Source organism: Dermochelys coriacea, chromosome 5 (genome assembly GCF_009764565.3).
Source record: "Dermochelys coriacea isolate rDerCor1 chromosome 5, rDerCor1.pri.v4, whole genome shotgun sequence".
Classification (NCBI taxonomy): Eukaryota; Metazoa; Chordata; order Testudines; family Dermochelyidae; genus Dermochelys; species Dermochelys coriacea.
The window spans coordinates 95,952,208-95,975,528 of NC_050072.1; the positions used below are offsets into that span (position 1 = coordinate 95,952,208).

At 41.6% G+C, this 23,321-nt stretch overlaps 1 protein-coding gene across 3 annotated transcripts; it reads right to left on the minus strand.

Moving 5' to 3' along the window:
* Positions 1–932: 932 nt before the first annotated feature.
* On the minus strand, positions 933–22,742 carry PSAT1 (phosphoserine aminotransferase 1). 3 transcript variants are annotated; one of them, XM_038403549.2, is made up of 10 exons: positions 22,570–22,725; positions 18,307–18,367; positions 16,766–16,835; positions 15,689–15,894; positions 14,343–14,515; positions 12,543–12,712; positions 8,094–8,222; positions 3,579–3,716; positions 2,705–2,826; positions 933–1,180 (listed from the first exon to the last, which is right to left on the minus strand). In XM_038403549.2, the coding sequence occupies exons 1-9, from the start codon at positions 22,627–22,629 to the stop codon at positions 2,721–2,723; spliced, it is 1,113 nt and encodes a 370-aa protein (XP_038259477.1). In that variant the 5' UTR covers positions 22,630–22,725; the 3' UTR covers positions 933–1,180; positions 2,705–2,720. The 3 variants fall into 3 exon arrangements, with proteins under 3 accessions (XP_038259477.1, XP_038259475.1, XP_038259478.1); XM_038403547.2 differs by having other exon boundaries at positions 933–2,826; positions 22,570–22,742; XM_038403550.2 differs by lacking the exon at positions 18,307–18,367 and having other exon boundaries at positions 933–2,826; positions 22,570–22,701.
* Positions 22,743–23,321: the final 579 nt, after the last annotated feature.

Genomic DNA, 23,321 nt, shown 5'->3' on the forward strand with positions numbered 1-23,321 from the left:
CTTATTGAAATGACATTTTAGTGTTGAAAATGCTGGTTTGTGACAAGTGATAGGTGGAAGGGGATTGTCAGGGCTTCCAGAAGCCCCTTCTTAAAATTCTGCCCCCCCACCAACTTAAAGCAGGATTGAGATAATTTCCCTACCTCTGACCCTCACTACTCTCTACTACTGTTAAATTATCCCTGCCACTGATGATATCTAGGAGTATCATTTAAAAACAAAACCAAACCATCTTTTAGGAAAAGCACATTTTTATCTTCCAGACTGCAACAAATGAGAGCTAATGGTCTCTACTCCATCTATCCCTTCACAGGTGTTCTATCCCTAATAAGGGCCTCTTAACCTGCTGCCTCTACTTCCCCTCCCCGCCCCCCCCAGTCCCACCACCTATTATCAAAAAAATCCTTCACCTGGCTGCCTTTTCAACTGACCTCCCTGATCTCCATGACTCCCTCCCACTTGTATTGTCCTTGCTAAATCCTCTCCCATGAGTCAAGAGTTCTATATAGCACTATGTGCTGAATGAATCTGGAGGGAAGCTAGAGGGACCTAATGGTGGCCAAATCCATCAAACATCCCACCGAGGTGGGCTTCCTGCAGCAATATTAGTTTATTTTATGGCACAGGAGGAGAATCTATGATAGGAGAGAAGGGCTGATGAGGTGGGGAGGGATGGAAAGTGCAAGGAAGGAAGTTCGCACGAGAGTGAGGATGATGCTGGGACTTTTGGAAAAGGAAGTCTGAAACAGAACTTGGTGAGTGGCATGGGCAAATACGCCAGTCAACAACAAATAGCAATCTGAATGGAAAGGTTCAAACTGTTCAATAAGCAGGATCAGAATTGAAATACTATCAAAATGTATTTACTTCTTATTCCCTCACTAAGAAAAAAAAAGTCTGAAAGCCCTCAAAAAAAACAGATACATTGTTCACTCTGTGTTCTAAGACTTTATTTTCTCCACAAATTAAACAAATAAGTTGGCAATGAGTTCTTAAAACAGCAGTCATAAAACTACTACCTATTGATCAGAATTTAATTCATCGGTGATGTAACTCCATTGATTTCAGTGAGGTTAACAGGGATGAAGTGGTCCATCATTAAGATTATTAAAGCTTCAGTACTGTTCTTGGCACTATATAAGAAGCAAAAGACATATTCCGGCCCCGAAGAGCTTACAGTCTGAACAAGACAGAAAAAACAAAACACAATTACATTAGGAATCCCAGACAACAGCGTTAACAGAATCATTTGTTCTGTTGTTGTTTCAACAAAAGGCTGCTGGCAGCATTTTTAATGGCATTGATTAGGACTGTGGGCTATGCAGAAGAAATGAGTTTCAAGGAAAAGTTGCATGTGCAAAGAAAGTCCCTGAAACCTGGGATAGGGAGGGAGTTTTAGGTGTTCAGGAAACCATGGAATAAGGCATGTAGGTGAGTGGGGGAGGGGTACAGAGAGCACAGTGGGGTGGAGTTCTCTCTGGCAGAGTGAAGGAAACAAGACAGGAGCCAAGATATACACCAGCTGGATTTGTTCAGAGCCCCACGTGCAAGATGAGAAGATTGATGTGATGCAGAAGATGAAGGAAGCTAGTGAAGTGAAGCAACTAAGAGAAGGAGGAGATAGGGTCCAAACAGCAGGCAAGGGAAACTATTTTAGCTGCTGTGATCTGGACTGCTAGGGAGCAAGATGGGATTGTGGTCAGTCAGTAAGGAGGAGGATACATTAAACAGGTATTCCATCGAGTAAAACTCGGGAGTCCAGTTTAACAGAGGGTTAAATTAAAATGAGGGCAGTTTTTGTGGGGAGGGGAAAATACCCTACACTGGTTTAACATAAAATGCACACAAAAACAAACATCTTACACACTAATTTTACTACATACGAGTGTATGTCTTGTTACATCTATAAATGACAACACAAATAAAAGGCCTAACCATACAAACACTTACTACAATAACACTTACTACTACACTGAAGTCGGTGAAACTCCTCAGGATAATGAGCCTCATGCTGGCGAGCAACTGTCTAAAGGCTAGGTTTGAAGTCAGGAAATGTCTACATCAGTTTCCCCAAGGACTATATAGAGGTGCATTCTTGGAATGTATTTGACATACCAACCAAGTATTCTCAATTACAATCAGTTCTAGCCTCATGTGCGTGTTCATAGTATTTATGAAATTCTGTTTACAGAACCAAGCACTACTGAAGTTTAATGAGAACAAGGCATTAGTTTGAAAAAAAAAATTGATTTCTACAGTTACACATAAGAGAGTAAAAAAACATGACTAGTTTGTTTCCCCCCCCCCCACACACACACACAACTGGGACAGCTTATGATCACAATTATACCTGTGTAAATCCATAGTAACACATTGATTTCCATGGATTTGCAGCAGCGTAACTAAGATCAGAATCTGAGCTACAGTAGATCACAATACTATCCGCTGTTAGATTGCCAATAAAGTTATTTTTTGCATATTTAGGGACCAGTTCTTTCAGGGACTGAGTGTCCTCAACTTAAACAGAAACTGAGGGCACTCAAGATATTGTAGGACTGGGCCCTTCATCCTTATTTAGTTATCTACAATAGGTATATGAACTAAAACAAAATTCTTGTTTACTAAAAAGTTGTTGTGCATTTTATGCAGCATCACAATAACTGTCAAACCCTTTATGTTTTATTTCATAGATGTGCAGCCTTACACTAATTCATGCACATTCATGACTGATGCATCTGCATGAAACTTCTCATGAACGTTGCAAGCTTCTGAACATCTTCTATTGTCACAGCATTATATAAAGAAGCACGGATTCCTCCCACAGATCTGAATTGAGAGCAAAAAATAGTTAGTTATTTTTCTACGTATCAGTAAAGGTATCCCTACCATTAACTACACACAGCTATCTTCCCCTCAATATATGGGGATATTTCACATTCATGGTAATGAAAGGTAACATTCCATCTTTTGATATGTCCATGCAGCTTCCCTTGATGTCAACAGGAGCCATGCATCTATTTTAGCTACTTATATGGCCTCCATTATCCTAGTGTCTAAGCACCTCACAATCTTAAATGTATTTAATCTCACAATACTCCTATGAGATACAGAAGTGCTATTAACCCCATTTTACAGGTAGGGAACTAAGACACAGAAAGATTACATGAATTGCTCAAAGTCACACAGAAAAGTCTCGGGTGGCCTGCATTCAATGTCCAGCACCACCAAAGTCCCAGGCTAACACCTTAATCTTCCTCGCCTGAGCATGTACCTCCAACACAGTAGAAGAACATGTCCTCAAGAGCCAACTCCTTTGCCCAGCACACTGTCTGAATAACCAGAATGAGAAGAATTGCCACAGGACTTGGATGGTGAGAACAGGGAGAAAGTTTTCCCTACCTTCCAAGCCCAAAGCAGCAGCAGCTCCTACTACAACTCAGGACTGCCAGTCCCAATACTCCCACTCAGATGATAGTGCTGCTATAGTACTGGGGGGAGAATGGCAACCCTTTTGTCTCGTTTTGCACAGAGACCTAAAAAAGTTAACACAAATGAATTCATCCCAGGCTTGTACTTACCGATGTCCTTTCAAAGAGATCATATTCAATTCCACAGCTTTATCAAGGAATTTTTTTTCCAGAGCTTCATCACCCTTAATATTGCCAATGCGGAATGGAACATTCATTCTGCTTCGGCTCTTTTTCTCCACAGGACATCTGAAAAATATAATTATTACAACATTTTGTCCTTAATCTAGGTTATTTTTTAAATCCATCTATGGAAGTTATAATGGATGTATTTGCCTGAGTAATCATGTTTGGTTAGCCACACAAGTCACTCTCACCTGTCATTTCAGCCAGAGGTCACTTGAATGATGATTTTATAATACATTATTCTTTTTTAAATAGTATGCTGCTGTGATAACAAATGAAGATTTGATCTTGCATTTCTTTGCATACAAAAACTTTCACTGAGAAGTGCAAGCTGTGTCCATACACGTTTTCAGTGCCAAAAACATAGAACAAATCCTTTTTAAAGCAGAAATTCTGTTGTATCCTTCACTTCTTATTGAATGCCGAGCTTGCCTTGCAGCTGCAGCCTTCTCAGAAAAGTGCAGAGCCCTCAGACCACCACCAGATCTAGTCAAAGGGCAGCTGTCAGTGATGTGTGACATTGCCTGATTTTGGCCACAGCCACATGTGGGATTCTTTCGTTGGCCCCAGGTGTGTAGACTGGCTGCATATTGACCCTACTATATTGACCTTTATTTAATTGGTCACAGTTCACCCTAGGTTTGGTCTTGATCAGTTAAATCAAGATAACAGGTGCTACCCTGCATCTAGACTAAAAGAAAAAGGTAATTGAGGTTAGCTATAATGGTGTTAGTGAACCTCAACCTAATCTAAGTCGCACCTCAACCTAAGCCACATTTCCTAACCCAGACACACCCTTGATCTGGGATTTTCAAAGCAGTATGAGAGAGTTAGGTCATGTCTACACTTACCAGTAGATCGGCACCACTGCGACCAATGCAGTGGTGTCAATTTAGTGGGCCTGGTGAACCCACCACTAAGTTGATGGCAGAGCACTTTCCCATCAACTACAGTCTCCAGCTCCCCGAGAAGATTAAGATAAGTCGGCAGGAGAGTGTCTCCCATTGACACAGGGTGGTGTAGACACTGAGGTAAATCAACCTAAGCTACATCAACTTCAGTTAGATTATTCACATAACGGAAATAGCACAACTTGGGTCAATTTACCACAGTAGTGTAGACAAGGCCTTAGTGAGAGACTTTCAAAAGCAGCCAAGTGATTTAGGAGCTTAAGTCCCATTGACTTTCAATGCTCCTATGTCATGTAGGTGCTTTTGAAAATTCCATTTCCAGTTCTCACTGAAAGTCAATGGGATGTGTATATCTCCTTTGAAAATCTTAGCCTAAGAACAGAACCACTTAGGTATTAGGAGGATAGATGTTCTGCAAGAAGGATGGATGACTTCGTCAAAAGTAAAGAGCAACCTTTCAACCTCAGGGCTTCCAGCAGCACAGTTCTTCCTGGTATGGAAGGAAGACATGGAGCTGCAAGTTTCCCTTCTACACAGCCACTATATGGATTCTGTCAGGTGTGAATGAAATAAAAATTATTTTCAAAATTAAACAGCTTTCAATATTATCACCACTTTGTTTGGGTCGGAAAGGGAATCCAGCTCTTCTACGTTCTTCATGAAAGTGTGCACTGACTTGCTAGTTACTTTGCATTTGTCTTCATGCTGAAGGAATGATTGGTCAGATGCCTCTGTATATAAATGTTGCTCATATGCTTCAGATATAAAATGGAAAATATGCATCATTTAAGATCTGAATCTGAAAACTCTCTCACACTTGAGTAACTTGTTGCACCACTGGAACTTTTCCAAGATTGCATCTTTATCAAACAATGCAGGGTACTAGTATTATATGTTAAAATAATAAATCATTTAATTTAGTGGTTTCATAACATCATGTATGGAAGTACACATGCCCCAAGTGGCTTTCAGTATTGTGTTAAATATGGTAGATTTGTCAATGCATTGGAAGACTTGTCATACTCTGGTTCGTCAGTGAGGCATTCCATGGCCTAGGAGGCATATCACAGCTGGACAGACAGCTTCTGGTAACCCTTTATTTTCAATCAAAGGCACAGTTCAAAATGTTGCTGCCTTAGCTGCAAATATTGCAATACAGAATAAGTTGCATACAATGAGAAATGAGTGTAATTTGTGACTTCAGCTTTCAAACACAGCCTAATTACCCCCATTTCTGTGTTTTATTCCCTGCTCACAACTATAGCTAGGTCTACACTTCAAACTAGGATGTAATTCCCAGCTCAAGGGTACATACCCGTATTAGCTCTGATCAAGCTAGCGCACTAAAAATAGAAGTGTAGCTTTAGCAACACAACCAGTGGGAGGGGCTAGCCATCATGAATATGTACCCATCTGAGATCCTTAGTAGGCATTCAGACCAGCCAGCCCCTGCACCATCAAGCATGCTAGCTTGATCAGACAGCTAGCATAGGTTTGTCTCTCTCAGCTGGAAATTACTTCCCCAGCTCCAAATTTAGACACCCTTTGTAGGCCAACCTGCCATACATTTTGTGCGTCACAAAATGTTTCTCAGGAATTGAGCCTGTACTCACTGAAGACAATGGGGGGGGGGGAGGAAGACTCCCTTTTACTTCAATGGAGCATACTTAAACCTCAGTTACCATCCTGCCAAAGGCTAAGGGTTATGTCCACTAATGAAATGGATAGGCTGAAAGCATCAGATATTACGAAGAGGCTATATCCTTTACATATGAAGGCTGCAACCAATTTTCATTGAAAAATCCCACTCTGACTTTCTCCTATCATAACTAACTTGGAAAACTGGTTAAATCTGAGAATCTCTAGTTTTATCCTGAAGGCAAAATATTTCTGCAGAGTTTGAATAATATTCACCAGCCAGCTTGTTACTTATTAAACAGCTACCCTGGTTTAAAATATCAGCTTTTGTCTAACATTGCTTTGGGACCCTTCAGCTCATAAATAACTAGTAACCCTCCAAATCAGCCATATTGTTAAGTTTCCTTGAAAACACCTGCAGATGTATTTGATGAATGTAAGCAAGTTATTAATGATTTTTACACTGGTTTCTTTTAGGCCTGATCTTCATCCCATTAATTTGAATGGGAGTTTCTAGACATAGATTTCAGTAAAAGGTAGGATTCAGCATTATGGGTGAGTATGAGCACGTCACTCACTGGTCCCTGAATGAAAGGACAGGGGAGAGTTTAGCACCATTTCTAGACTGTAAAAAGAGATGGTGTGGGGAGAGCACATACTGCATCTTGTTAGCATGTTAAAGCCCATTTTGGCATGTGTATTTTGAATCAGACAAAGTACTTCCAGGGACAGCGGTTATCTACACCAAACGTAGGCTATAGTGCAGGGGTTGGCAAACTACGGCCCGTGGGCCAGATCCAGCCTGCAGGATTGCCCCCCATGGTGCCGCAGGCCCCACACCGCTCTCAGATGTGGCCGGCACCACGTCCCTGCAATCCGGAGGGGGTCGGCAGCAGAGGGCTCTGTGCATTGCCCTCGCCTCCAGGCACCGCACCCCATAACTCACATTGGCCAGGAACAGGAACTGCAGCCAATAGGAGCTTTGGGGGAAGTACCTGGAGGCGCAGCAAGGGCAGCGCTTGGAGCCTTGTCTCGCCCCCCCGCCCCAGGTGCTGGCCACTTCCCAGAGCAGCACGGCTTGGGGCCAGACAGGCAGGCAGGCACGGAGCCTGCCCTGACCCCAGTACATGCCACTGCCACCCCGGAGCCCAAACCCCTCCTGCACCCCACCCCCTCAACTCCGTGCTGTAAGCCCCCTGCCTATACCTTGCACTGCTCCTGCACCCGAACTCCCTGCCCTGAGCCCCTTGCACCCCAACTCCATGCCCTGAGCCACCATCACACCCTGCACCCCAACTCCCTGTCCTGAGCCCCCATCACATCCCAACTCTGTCCTGTGCCCCCGTCACACCCCACACCCCTCCTGCACCCCAACCCCCTACCCTGAGCCCCCTGTCACAGTCCACACCCATCCTGCACCCCTGCCCTGAGCCCCCTCCTGCACCTGCACTCCCTCCTGTACCCCAACCCCCGCCACAGCCCTGCATATAATTTCAGGGCCCTTGGCCCAAAAAGTTTGTCCACTCCTGCTATAGCGTAACAGCTTCTGCCCATGCTTCCCTTAAGGTGCACAGAGATGGACTGCTTTTTCCTAGGTACTGAATGTTATGTTTAGAAGAGAGCTCTTAATATACTTCCACAATTAAGCTGTACAGGCTAAGATTTAAATAACTTCCCAACATAATGCAACAGATTCAGATTCATCCTTGGACACTGACCAGAGAAAAGGAGTTAAAGGTAATGCATGTGCTAATTAACTTCCCCTGATTTTAGCATTTGGAAAAAGTTTTAGCAGCACTCAATGTTTTAGTTTCACCGGTTTTTTTAAAATTTATAAATGTGAACACAATGCAACAAATATTAAAAAACAAGACAATTTATTGCAACTTACACATAGAATCCATTGGATTCGTCAATAATGTCATAAATCATTTGTGATTTGATTGAACTCAGTTTATCCATAGCTGCAGCCCCACCATTGTTCTTTATCCATTCCAGGACCAAACTCATGATATAGATACTGAACAAACAAAAGAAAACATTATGAAGTCATATTATTGAAAAAATAGGGAAAAAAGTATAGTCAGGTTTTATTCTGAAAATTTCAACAATTAAGTGGAGATATTTTTTTAACGAGTTACACATTTAGCATCTGGACCACATTCCCAATAACGACAACTTTAAAGCAGGTGAAATTTCTGAGCCTAACTGGAGTACCTTTTAACTTCATAAGTGACAAGTTTGCTGGATGTAACCTAGTCCCTAATGGAGTTTTCTCCATAAAAATAATTGGACCACCTATTGACAGATGCTGCAGTCTTTACCAGGGCACGACTCCCATCGACTTCATTTGGGCATTTTGCCTCTGTAAGGACTGCAGAACTGAGATTGTAACTGTCAATTTTAGTAAAGAAATCTCAGGGAGACCCAGGGCTGGAACAGCAGATGGTGTTATAGATTCAGTGCCACTACAGTGACAAAGCTCTGTGGATGATCTTGCATTGTACCTGCCTGCTTCATGCCAGAAATCTAGTCTTATTTTCATGACCATTAAACATACATTCATGACCCCACTGTCATCTAAAAAGTTATTTTTCACATTAAACTATAAATATTTTATATTTATTAATTCCAATTCAAATCCGAAGCACAAGCTGGAAGCCTGTTGATTTCACATGGCTACACATCAACTATTTCAAAGCCAGTTACCCAGTATTATGTAAAAATCTCCAAAGACTTTTGCCTTTGTGCTTTGGCTACAATACTCTGCTTGTTCAAGTTCAGACATTTCCCACAACTACACCACTTTACATAACAAACTGTTCACAAGTTTTCATGGCATATTTCCAATAAATTTGCTTTTATTAATCCTTCCATTGCAGTTTCCAAGGAAGTGCTGAGACAACATTACCCTACAAATCTCTCATATACAGATCTAGCAGGAGGTTGTTTTAACATCACTACCTTTAATTTCTCCTTGGATACTAAATCTTTAAACACTTCAGAAACACATTGTGGAAGGAGTGAGGTTATGGACTCCCTGTTATAAATTAACGTAACAGCTTATGACTTTGAGGGCTCACTCCTGCAATCTTCATGACTTCATGACTTTATCCCTATGCATCAATTGAACTCTATTTTGAAGATTTAAGTGGTGCATAGCCTTTCCACTGGCCCTCCGCATAGGGGTAAATTTAGAAATAGCTCACACTTACTCAAGTCTATGGGACTACTTAAGCAAGTTAGCTTTGGAGGTCTGAGCCCTAAGTGATGCTCTTAAACCAGTCAACAAGAGAAAATCCCATACCCTTCTGCCATGCCAGTCAAAAGTATGGATTTGGAGAAGCTTTAAATATAAAATAAATCCTTGGAACTGAGAAATGAGATTTCTCCAGCAAATTTGCTATTAATTTTAGCAGAGGAGCTTAATGTCAGAAAGTCAAGACTCTTAGTGCCAATAGGTTGAGACTATCAGCATCCCGTTAATTTAATTCAATGTTCTGCTAAGTGGTTCATGCAAATTCGGTTAATATTTCCTGCCTATTTGCCAGCTAGCCCTGGAACAGAGTAGAGGGAGGCAGAAGGAAAGGAAAGAAGCTTTGCCATTTCCTTACAGAAAAGAACAGGCATCCTAAAACCAAGCCAAACAGATCTGTATCCTGCCAAAATTTAGGTTGGTATTACAACACTGGATTCTGGAACATCCTCCAATGTGGGTCACTGGCATGAAGTAAAAGCTGGCCAAGTACTGGGTGGGAAGAAGGGAGAGACTTTGGAGCATAACTTTATTTTAAAATGACTGCATTTCCCACTCCAACTGATGTTATTAATAGATATGCAGTTATAGCTGAAAAGGCACTTCCATTTGAAACAAATCATCACCAATGACTAAAATTTCTCAGTATTCTTTTCAGCCCAGAAATGAATTTTTGTTTGCATCTCAAATGTGGAATCAATGCTGTTGGAGTTCCAAGGTATGGTGAGTTCTTTGGTTTTCAAATGGAAACACTTTTGCACTTGAAAAACTGTGATTTGTTTGAATTTAAAACGTGGCATGTCCAAATACACAGTATTCAATACAGAATGTGTACTTTGGTGAGCAGGAAAATAAGTGGTTACAAAATAAAGGTTTTATCAGCCAATAAAAACAGCCTACTGAGCATGCATGGCACTTTGTTACACAGTTACGTAAACGGGGAGAGCAAATATGTAGATACATGTACAAAGCCCTTTATATTGACACGGTCAACCCCCCTCCTCCGCTGAACAACCTGTCCAACTTCTAAGAGGACTTCAGGAGGGACCCAGCAGGAGGCACCATCTTTGGGCCCCATTACCACCAGTTTCAAATGTGTATGCTCTATAGGGTGCAGTGCACTTTGGAGTAAACAGCTCCAGACCCACAGAGTCTGAAATGAATGTACAGTCTTTAGATTTAGTGCTCCAATATAAGTAAGTCCTATTTCATTTCAGTACAGTGATTCGCATTTAATACATGCAAAATTCAGGAAATTCAAAGTTACAGTGCCCACATCACTGGTAACTTGACCCACTGCACATATATACTAAGTTAAGGCATTAAGGTAGACCCCAAATACAAGGATTATCATGCCTTATGATATATACGGCATGTTCAATATGGCCCAATCACAGGTTATGCTGGAAACTTAATGCTGAAATTCCTGACGTATGTGGAAAATACCAGCCATAAAATTTTATTAAAAACGCAAGTTTTCCACTGAAGGATTTTGACCTTAAAAAGCACAGTGTACTCTTTCCAAAGAAAACAGTGTATTCTGCCAGAAAGCAGTATTCTGGGGTAAAGGGCATACGCTTTTTTTTTTTTTTTTAAAGTGAGTTTTGGATTAGAACAATGGGTTTTGGGGGTTTTGGGTTTTTTTTAATCATCTTTATATTGCACAAACTGTAAAGGAAATGCTTCCAATCTCACTGAAGTCAATACAAGTTTTACTATATATGAGGCAGGATTTGGGCCTACATGTCTTTTGAATCTTCCACTAGCAAAGCCTGTTTTCACTGCTGTCAGCAGTTTAGTGTCACTACGCAGTAGCTGTGGAAGAGCAAGCTGTATTCTGTAGTGCCTCATCTATACACAAAATTGCCAGGTACATTCCGATTCTATGATCTTGATTGCTGGTGAGGATTATGAAGCAGAAAGATGAGTTTTATTTTTGGATGCCAGGTTGATCTTGAGAGGTAATCTATGCAAATTTAAGATGAAAGGCTCTGAGAGGATAAATACAAAAATCACCAAGATGCCAGTTTTTAAACTCTTGACTATAGTCTCACTTTAACTATTGCAGTAAATGTCACAACAATAGAAAATGTATTAGGAAAAATAATTTAAAAGAATATGTTTCTGCCATCAACATTTTCCAGCAACGAAGATATAGAGGGATTCAGTTGTGCAGGATGCACTTTGAAAGAAAGGCCCAAAGTTGTGTTTGCTGAAGGGATCCTCCACACATAGCTACCCTTCTTCCTCGACCCATCATGCAGATAAGGGATCAGCCACTTCCACAGTACCATTCCCCGCTCCCAGACACTACACGGGAAGGAGGCAGTGTAGGGATGGAAGGAGGTGCAATCTAGAGGTGGGATATGCATCATTCCCTCCACCCTACAGGGGGGTTCCCTGTTTGAGGTACTCCATGGGCAGGGAAAGGGGGCCCTGGCTGTGCTGTGGAAACAGAAGATCTATGTGTAGATGGCTCTGGCCTTCAGTAAGTTGCTGGGGATCTGCATGCTCTAGGGTCTGAAATGCTGGCTGCTTTGGCAGGTGGAATAAACCCTGGCCTTTTAGGGAAGGTTTTGTGGGAAACTCCATGCAAGGAACTTTGGGGAGTTTCCAATTCCCCGTGTACGTTTTTTCCCCTGAAGGGAGGATTTGGACCTTTGGTTTGTCTGCTGAAGATGGGAGTTATATGAATCTGGACCGACTGACTGAAGATAAAGACTAAGGACCAAATTCTCTCCTCGAATCAACTGAGGCATCACCGTTGAATTCACTGGACCTACACTTACTTCAGTTTATGGCCAGCACAGAAATTTGGCCCTAAAACTGCTAGAGCATGGAATCACAACTAAAAAGTACATACTGTATAATAACCTCTTTCAACTCCCTCCTTCAACCCTGATACAAGTCACAGGAATGGGGCTTACAATAGTAGTTCCCTCACTCAAAGTCATAATGATTTGATTTGCTGTACTTTATCCTCCAGCCTATTTGTGACTTGGTAGCAAATGTACATTCAGTTTCTGAAACCTTTCCTGACAACAGCAGCAGCCAGCGTAGTAGTTTGCTGGAGGAACAAGTTACCTGTAGCATGGAGGAGTATTATATAATGAGCCATTTCCGGCTTGTACTTTGTAGTCCAATACTATAGGGCATTCTTTGAGTGCAAACCCAAGCAAATCCTCACGCACTATTACCACAGTTACTCCAGCACAGCCAATGTTCTTCTGGGCACCAGCAAAAATGACACCAAACTTTAATAGAAAGAAGAGGATTTTCTTAGAAGCAATGACTTATTCAGGCATATTATATAGTTGTAAGATCTGTCTCTTTATAAATATCAAGACATAGCCATTCAGAAAACAGTGTGTAAGAAAACATATCCCATTTTTTGAGGGGTGGAAGAGGATCAATTTTGATTTCTTTGTTTATCTGTACTGTCAAAATTAAATATCTTCTTTCATCTGAGACAGTTCACCTCAAGAACCATCTCACTTTGTTTACCAAGGATCCATCCAGTAGCTACAAATTATTCTCAGAGAAGCCTGTCTCCATCTGTTTGTACCCCAAAACAATTTGCTTGAAAACTAATAGCAGCATTTTCAACAAACCCCCACTGGTCTAGAACTGGCACCCTATAATCTCTAGCTACTCAAAGGGAAGTAAAGGAAAGGAGGCTCAGTGAAACACAAATAGGAGATAAACTATTTGACCCTCCTTTCCCCTAGCACAGGTTTCTATGGAAAATCAGGTGCCTATGTTTCACTACAAGCGAATAAGTACACAAATCAATAACACTTCTACTTCCATAGTGCGTTTCATGCAAAAATATCAAAGCACTTTACAAATACTGGTAAGTGTTATATCCCTGTTTCACAGATAGACAAACTGATGCACAGAGATTAAATGACTTGACTATGGTAAAGGCTAAGATTTTTGTCATGGTTATTTTTAGTAAAAGTTCCAGACAGGTCACGGGCAATCAACAAGAATTCGTGGAAGCCGTGACTGGTCTATGACTTTTGCTGCTGCAGCTCCATGATCTCCCCTGCCACCATGGTGGCTAGGAGCTGTGGGGTTCCCCCTCCGCCCAGGCAGCTGCAGGGTGATCATATTTCCCAAAGAGAAAATGGGACACCCGCAGCCACCCACCCAAGGCATCCTCCTTCCCCTCCCCCATGTGAGGCTGTCACCCATCCCTGGAACCGTGAGGAGGGTCACTTCAGGAGTCTGTCACCTGTCACTGGAACCTGCAAGAACCCCCCCTTCCCCATCGCTGCTGTCGCCTGTCACTGGAACCTTGCCAGGGTCCTGCTGGCTGCCAGCTCCAGTCCTGCAGTCCCTGGGGCTGAAGCAGAGAAGGTCATGGAGGTCTCTGGAAGTCATGGATTCCATGATCTCTGTGACATGGATGTAGCCTTGTATATGGTCATACAGCTTGTCCATGGCAGAGCCAGGAGTAGAATCCAGAAGTCCCAACACCTTGTCCCCTGCTGTAACCACCTGAAGGAAAAGCTAATACTCAAGAGCCACTTCAGCATCACTTAAGACAACACAAACTATCTATCTTAGATGATTCTAAGTGCAAGGCCATGACTGTTTCTCTTTTAGTGTGGTGTACAGTGCTGAGCACTCACACGGCACTCAACATAATTTGACGTGTCCAAGTCTCAGTGAACAAGGTAGCACATTAGAGACAATATTCAGACTTGAATGCCTAATTCCTTATAAAGGGACCTTAAAAAAAAAAAAAAAAGCGGCTTGTGCTCCAACAGCTTCAGTGGGAATGGAGAATGCCCAACACACTCCATCCACTTTTTTGTCTAATCCAAGTTTGAAGAGGTTGGGCTACACTTTGTAGAGCGAGTTTGTTTGATACTGTACCTTGGAAACATCTACTGGCCTGGACAAGAAATTTGAAGACATATCACAAACCAAGACTGCTCCTCTGACATCAGGTACAAAGTCAAACTCCACTCCATGAACAGTCTCATTAGCACAGTAATAGACATAAGAGGCATCCGGGTTAAGATTCCAGCTGCTTGTGTCAGGAGTTTCTGAGACAGATAAATAAATAAATAAATAAATAAATAAATAGAAACAATGCTTACCGAAGATGGCTAGAAACAGCACTCTACTTTTACTGGTGTGCAACTTTACTTTGGCATTGAACTTTAAATTGCTATTGAGAGTGGTTTTATTACATTAGGTAACAAAGGTTTTTACCAACAACAAATCAAATTCACCTGTAGGCTAGGTACAAAAGAAAGCCTACTCCCCTAAGAATAAAGAAGAATGTACCCATCCCTAAAGACTAGTCTGCAGTCACTGAAGTAAAAGGAAAAACTCCAATGAACTTACATGGGTCCAAATAGAGCTCATAACACTATAGGCAAAAATTAGGAAACAGGATGATGTTAAAGCCACTAAGATATACCTTTTACAGTGTAGGAGGCATTTACACAAGACTGAACTGCATCTAGATCCAGCCAATTGATATGTCCATAGCTGCTAAGGCAAGGGGAAGGAGGAGTTTAGGGCACATAAATCAGTTCATCATTTTGTCCAAGAAGTCTTATTGGACTGTCCCAGTGCAGTTCCCTTGGCTCAAGCTTCTTTTCCCAACCAGCCCACTTCCATCCTAGGGGCCTGTTCCTTTCCCAACTTAACAGGCTGGCTCTCAAGGCCCACTTGCTTCTGGAAACCAGCTCCTTTTCCCAATGGTTTCAGATAACAGGGAATTGCTCGGGAAGGCTAGGGTTCCAGAAGCAGCCTTCTTACGCCAACTGCCTGAAGCGGCAATCCCCAGCACTTGCAGTGAGAAGTGCCCTTGTGAATGGGTTACACCTTTTAAAATGCTTTAGGTTATTCATCAAATCACACAACTTAAAGTTGCAAAAAACCTGTCAAGACAGGACCGTTGCCCACCATACAGTTTCTAGGATCTGCTCAGTCTAGTTTTAAAAGTTCTGAGTGATGGGGCTTCCCTTCCTTCCTCAAAGTAGGATGTCAGATGTCTTTCGCTGTCAGGAAGAATGTACAGATGTTGTTGGCAATTCAAAAAAAGGTTGGGCGCCCAAATGTTTAACTGGTTCTATTCAGTAACCTGACAATCATTTCTGGAATGATTCAAATGTGGCAGACTTGTTCTGCTAGAGCAATTTGAAAAATCTTGTTACATGTGACTACATGCAAGATTGTCGGACATAGCAAGCTAAACATCAACTTACTTGTGTAACTTCCAAGTTTAGGATGAACAATGTTCACTTGGGCATACTTCTCTGCCTCCTTAGCTGCCTTTGCTGACCAAGCTCCAGTAACCACATAATCGGCACATCTTCCTTCTTTTAGTCCAATAAGGTTAAGTGGTACAGCACTGAACTGACCAGACCCACCCCCTTGGAGGAAAATGACTTTGTAGTTTTCTGGAATATTTCTGTGTAAAAGAAGGAAATTAGTTTTATATTTCAAACAAAACTATGCACAGGACTTAGTACACTCTTTGCTGCTACACTTACTGCAAACATCTTGTGAAAGCTATATCAGTTTTAGATAGGGTCATTTCAAAGACGACATTAAAGCAAAAATATATCAGCTTGGTATTGGTTTGATCTAGTCATGGAGCCATTTCATTGGTCAATACAAAACATTTTAAGATAGTCTCACAGAAAACCTTGCTTGTTTCTGACACTAACAATAAACAAAGCCCCTAGTACTAATTCTATTGTAGCATGTATAAACAATAAATAAGATAGCGTATACGTACAACAGAATTAATGTTCATGAATGGCTTTGTTTACTGTTGGTCTCACAGAAAATAATGTTTTTTTATTTCTTTTAAGATATAATTTCAATGTCAGAAACAATCTGTTTGGAAAAAAGAATGGACTCCTGAAGGCAAAGATTTACAGACTGGACTATTGTTACGGTAGATGTATGCTAAAAATGTACAATTAATGAGCTTAAAAATGGAGTTTAACTTTGAGACCAAATTTTAAAAACTTGCATGTGCAATTGTGTCTAACAGGGTTGCTGTCCTGTATCAGGTCTATATCCATGATAGATTGGAGTTTTAAAAATATGATATTTTGAGTTAATAAGATTTTATAAAAGCACATGAAAAGTTTCTTAACCTGATAAAAACACTTTGTTTTATCTGAGTATGCCAATAAAATAGCAAACGGAAGATCAATTTCAGTCCCAAATATACATATTTTATTATTTCTATAGTATCTGAAAAACAGGTGCTTTGATGTGAAGGGCTTCCACATTAATCATTGAGTTAGTTAAAAATACCCAAAACTTACAGCAATTCACGTAAGAGATTTTCAGATGTGTTTATAATTTTTGAGAAATCAGATGTCCTATGGCTCATTTCTATAGGGTGGGGGGGAAAAAAAAAAAAAAAAAAAAAGAGAATGTGAAAGAAAACCACAGCACAAACTTGATTTTATAAAACAGCTGGATAAGCAGCAAAGCCTTCTGTAAGTCAGCTGTCCCCGATATAAACCACAATACTTAATATTTTAATAATACTTTGCTCACATATAGTTCCCAACTCAGCAAAGCACTTAATCGTAATCGTAACTCCATCCCTAATTCAGCAAGCAGCCGCTCCAAAACCCACTGAATTCAATGAGAGCCTTTCAATTGAATTCAATGAGCACTGGATCAGGCTCCAAGGCACTAATGCACATGTTTAAGTGCTTTGCTGAATCAGGGCATGGTGCCTTTCTGCTGAAGAACATGAACCATACTAAAAAGGCTGGTATGTATTATTCTCATTTTATAAAAATAAACAGACACGGAGATGTTAAGGCCCAATTATTCAAACATGGAAGCTTAGGTGAGTAAGGGGCCTGACTTTTAGAGGTGACATGCATCTGCGGCTCCAGTTAATTTTCATCCCACACATGGGTGCTCTACATCTCTGAAATTCAGAGCAATTTTTAAGATACCTAAACATGGCGCTAACCATCTAAGTTTAAAAGCTGGCACTAGTGATTTGCCTAATACCTCAAAGCAGACAGTGGCAGAACTTAGATTAAAACCCAGGTCTCCAGCCAGACTCCCAGGCCATTGCTCTAACTCCTTCCCTTTTATTTGTTTTTGGTAAGAATCCAAGTATATTTTCCCTTTTACCATTTTAACATCCTCAGAACAGAGCTGCTCTGTAACCAATGTGTAGTTTTTAAGGGACTTCTTTGTTCCATAATCCCACTGAAGAGCTAAGAATCATTAATATTAATTCTCATGATCAGACCTGTACTCACTCTATTTGTAGAAGTTTTGACTTATTACAAAATAAGGGCCTGATCCTGTACAGCAGTACTGCTAAGTGCATTGCATAAACTTTTTTTTGTGGGGGAGGGGGTACAAGTTTGGGCTCTGAAAAGTGAAACAGACATGCATATGGCACAAAAGACAGCAAACGGGACACCATATTTCCTTCTTAATGGTAAACATGGCTTCATATAAATTTGGAATGTTTCTACATTTCTTCTCCACTGACAAAATTAATGAAGATCCAGAGGCACTAGCTATGATTTGCTGTGTTCCTTGCCTCTGGGCCTCAGTGTAGGATCAATAAAATAAAGTATAAAATATCTCTGCTCATATGTCACTCCAAAACTTTCTGGTGGATGATTAGTGTAGAGAGGAAAACAATGTGTAAACAGATCCTCAGGACTCAGAGACGCCTTCCAGACATTAAAGGGGGTAAGAAATTTTAAAAGGAAATGGGGGCACTTGATTGAAATCTACAACTCAAAATTTCTTATACTTATTTCATAATCCAGCTAAACTTCTAAACTCTGTAAAACACAGAATAATATTTAAAAAGCCTTACCAAGTACACTAATACCAAGTCCTTTATAGTCCACCAATTCTTTCTGTGCTTCTAGCAACACCTACCCAAAAAAAAAAAAAAAAAAAAAAATCATTGTGTGCCAGTGCTGAAGCATAAACATCCCAACTACTGTATATTGTGGCATTATAAAATTAGTGAAATTTCAACTACTACAACAACTTCACCTTATCTACTAGCTAAGGGCTTCTCAGATGATGGGATAATCAAATCATGTGCCCCCTGTGGGTATTCTTCATTTCAAGTCAGTTCTATAGTTCAATGCCCAGACTATTACTATTGGTTTTATTAGACCTTTCCACCTCCTTTGTGCTGGTTTAATAAGAACAAAACTTGGAGCATATATTAGCTCCTGCTATCTGTAGATCTCCAATTGCTTTATAAAAGCAAATTATTATTATCTACAGCATACAGATGGGGAAACTGAAGTTCTGAGAGTTATGGCCAGAAGCAAACTTGTGAATTCTGTGTGGCTTAGCTGAAGGCAATTTAAAGGGGTTTGATTTTCAGAGCACGGGTGCTCAACACATTCTGATAATCAGTTTTCTTTAAGGTATCTCAAGTTGGGCACCCAAAAATAAAAAAATAAAAATAAATAAATAAATAAATAAATAAAACCCCACAAATTCACTGGTCACTTTTGAAAGTCTAGGCCTAAGTGACTTGATGCCCCAGCATGTCCTCTCCTGTTGCTATCATACACCAGTGAGCTGTACTCAGGGTCTAACCATTAAACCATGTTGCCCACAACTGGAATAATTCTTAGCTCACAAAATGAAAATAATATTCTCTCCGTCTCCCCCCCCCCAAAGGAAGTTAAAGGAATGAACAACCCAACAAAGAGCTCTCCTTGGCAAACATTATAAGCACACCATTTATGAATTTGCCAAGGAAACATATGCTCTGGAGAATTGCACAAATTAAGTGTGACGCATGACCAGAAAGGGTTAAGATCCCGAACGACGAATGACTCAAATTCAACCCTTAAACACATATGGGGAAAGAATGTTGGTGTTTTTGTGTATTTACAAATATATTGGTAGTGGTCAACAACGTAATCAACAGTCCCTGTCTATGCTGTATTCTGTTACTTGAGACCAAAAGAACACCTTAACATTTAAATGAACTGTAAACATAGGATGTTCACTGTATTCATCTCTCTTTGAAATGTATAGCAAATCTGCAAATGGTGGAAAGACAGGTAATTGCCTTATGTTAATCTGTGTGAATAAGTACCGGGCAATGCTTAGGAAGTAAACCTACTTCAAAGTCACCCTGACTGCCTAATGTTTACCCAGGACCGTGTGGTCAAGTGGATACTAGAACATTGTATAAAATGGTCCTGATCCTGTCATCTCAGATCTGCTTAAGCTTCATGAGAGGAAGTTTGAGATCCCAGTTAAGCTCGTACACCCAGAATACGATATTGGACTTTAATATAACCTCTGGGCTAAATTCTAAAAGAACTCTTTGCAACTACCAAGCTCACCATCTCTTCTACGAATCTGAACCTCAAGAACTGAACTCATGTCTGTATGTATGTTGATCTTTTAACTATGCTCTCACTTTTATTTTTTAATAAATTTTACTTTACTTAATAAGAATTGGCTGTAAGTGTGTATTTGAGTATGATCTGGAATATTCATTAACCTGGGAGGTAATGTGTCCAATCCTTTGGGATTGGTAGAACCTTTTCTTTTTTATATGATGAAATAAGATTTTCAAAAATCCTCATCATTCTCAGCTTGGGTATCTGGGTGGAGGACTCAGGCTGGGTTACTTTAAGGGAACTGTGTTGTTGGCTTCTGGGCAACCAGTGAGGTAATAAAGAAGCTGTTTTGTGTTAACTTGTTTCAGAGTAGCAGCCGCGTTAGTCTGTATTCACAAAAAGAAAAGGAGTACTTGTGGCACCTTAGAAACTAACAAATTTATTTGAGCATAAGCTTTCGTAGCTTGGTAAATCTAAGTATTTTGGGGATTGTCTGCCTCATTCTTTGCAGATCACCCTAACTGAGTGACCTCAGCTGGCTCCCTGGGATCCTGGTCACACTAAGCAAACTGCCTTCCCAGTAAGAAATCTGCATGACCTGTTGCGGGTACCAAGTGGTCACCACCTGACTGATCTGGAAAGACAGTGTCACTTTTGACATCTGCAGACTGAACTTCAGACTAGTGGACAGCACGTGCAGATTGGCTCAGGAGGAAAAAAAAATCATCATCAAAAGACAAGCAAGATACTATTTTTAATTCAATTCTTAAGAGAACTTTGTGTTGTGTTAGTAATGTTGCAGGGGAATTTGTAATTAAAAGAGGTGAGGGAGGAGAAGATTACTTTTCCAAAAGAATATGCTTCTTCCTCTCACACATTAACAATCCCCCTCTCCCTAGTCTTAAAACAAATCTGCAAAAGTCAACAGCCTACTCCTGGCAATCCTTTGTTTCAAGGGGAGTTTGGGGAATGAAAGGAAGGCAACTTTAGACCCCACTAAAACTGAAGTGAAACAGTCCATTGCAAGAGTATTGTAATTTCCAAATAAAAGAGGGGCAAAAAAACCAAACAAATTGTATGGCCTGATCCTGTCCTCCCTTGCTCACAAAAATAGTCCTTAGTCACATGAGTAATCTCATATATATCACGCGACTACTAATACTTAGCAGTTAAATGGTTGCAAGATTAGACATTAGAGCAGCACCAATGAAAGAGTGGTTTCCTGTCTAAATGCTTTATGTTAGAAAAAACAAATTTATTTGCAATACAACCTACAAAATATTTCCAGAAAATCCATTAGATGTCGCTCCCTGGACACCTGACTTTGAGAAAGAACAGCAGCTACATAACAAGAATATATTAGAACAAACCCAGGCACAGAAGTCCTAAAAACAAAAAATGCTCACAGTACATAACCATGGTGTGGAAAATTGGAAGCTTTAAATTCAGCATGAGCCACTCCTCCACCCAGATGTAATTGGATAACTGATAGCTGCTGATGCAACTTTCTGAAGGATTGAGTCTATACTTTAGACATTATCATTTTTTCCACATATAAAAGTGATTAAAGATTGCTCCTTCACTTAGCTCAAGCTTTAATTTGCTGTAGTTACACTAAGGTATCTGCAAATACTTTTCTCCCATACTGAAAATGGTATATCCAACAATTAATTACAAAATTATCAGGCTTTGCAGTTAAGAGAACTAGATTACTTTGACCTTTTATTTTCCCCAGCACTGATGTGTTAATAGTATGGATTTTTTTAAGCAATTAATTTTTCCACAGTCTGCAGATCTGCAATGACAATAGCCAATAGGAACCTGCCCTTTTCTCAAAACTGCCACAAAAAACTGACAGCAAGAATTACCTAACAGGCCCATGAGTTATACCTGAAAGCAACGTGCTAAGTCTCTTGCCTTGGAACAAAATTAATTATAAATGACCAACACGCTTCAGGTTTCGTGGTCAAGGAAAGAGGACTAGTAGATACCCACTTGGGCTAACAGGAAAACAAGTCACCTGCAATGCAGGTAGGTACCGGGGCAAGCATCCTGAGAGGGGAGCTCTCTCTTAACCACAGTGTGAGCTTCAGGAGAAAGATCCCCAGTTTCAAATTGGAGTTTGACCTGCCACAGCCCCTGGTAACAGTGATTCCCAGGGCAGGTCTCCGAGCCTGCATCTGCGGTGCCCAGCTGAGGATACTTTTAACTAGGGTGATCAGATGTCCCGATTTTATAAAGACAGTCCCGATTTTTGGGTCTCTCTCTCTCTCTTATATAAGCTCCTATTACCCCCCACCCCCGTCCTGATTTTTCACATTTGCAGTCTGGTCAGGTCACCCTACTTTGAACAGGGGAAGCAGCCAGCCAGCCGGTGCCACCACGCCCGCCGATTTAGCTGACTTCAGCAACACCCAGCCTCTGCTTTACGCATTTCAATCCTTACCCCTCCCTTTCCCTCCAGGGCACACCGCCTCCCCCCGGCCCCTGCGGAGCGATCGGCGGGCGGACAGGGGTCTGCCGGCCTGAATCACCCCCACCGCAGCGCCAGACGAGCCGGATTTACCGCCCGGGCTAAACGCCGCGGGTGCAACGCGGAGTCTCCCGCCCCATCTCCGGCGCAAGCCCGAGCGCTCCCGCTGCAACAGCGTCTCGTTCCGTTCCCGGGGAGCCGCTTTCCTCCCCCGGCCAAGCCCCCGCGCAAACTCCCGTTCCTAGAGCAACCCGGCCCCGGCCCCGGCCCGCCGGGTACTCACAGAGCGCGGCAGCTGAGCGGGCCCTGCGCCGAAGTTAACCACCTGCCTCTTGGCGTCCATGGCCGAAGGATGCCGCGTCCCGCCGCGCTGCTCCAGCCGCCTACCGACCCAGCTAGAGCGCGCGGCAACAAGCCCACGCAGCGGCCTGGCTTCCTATTGGCCCCTGCCGCATGGGTCTGTTTATACCCACGCTCTGATTGGCCGCTGGGCTGCGAGTCGCGCAGCCATTGGCCCAGTGGCCACGAACCCGCAGCGTGATCGTTCCACCCCCCAGAGGCAAGGTAGAGCGGAGGGTGCGACGTTGGGCCCCTGCAAACTGGAGGAGGCGAGTCAGCGCTAGCCCTAGCCCTGCTCCTCCCCCGGTGCTCCCCTCCGACACCCCCTCGCCAGTAAGGTGGAGGGAATGCATCCAAATGCAGGGCTACAGGAGATGGGACTTATGATTCTGACCTGTAATTTCACAATTACCCTGTATGTCTCCCATGCTGAACTTTACCCATGGGCTGCCACTTCTTGATCCAACTATCCAGTTACCAAGTTTTCAGGAAGCAAGCCATTTTAACAACCACGTGTATAAACATTTTGAGTTTTTTTTGTGAAAAAATCTCAGTTTAAGTAAAAGGCTATCTTTTTATTAAAAATACATTCAGAAAACATTGCTCAACTGTATTCCATGTGCAGCAGCCGTCAACAAAGCAAACAGCATGTTGGGAATAGTTAAGGGATTAATAAAACAGAAAATATCGTATTGC

What these genes read in the sequence shown, in the direction of transcription:
- PSAT1 (XM_038403547.2), bottom strand. Translation starts at nt 22,629, where the DNA reads ATGGACGCCAAGAGGCAGGTGGTTAACTTCGGCGCAGGGCCCGCTCAG. An exon ending in CCGCTCAGCTGCCGCGCTCT is followed by an intron (nt 18,368 to 22,569) that starts GTGAGTACCCGG and finishes TTTTTTGGGTAG; the next exon opens with GTGTTGCTAGAAGCACAGAA. An exon ending in ATCTCTTTGAAAGGACATCG is followed by an intron (nt 2,827 to 3,578) that starts GTAAGTACAAGC and finishes CTCTCAATTCAG; the next exon opens with ATCTGTGGGAGGAATCCGTG.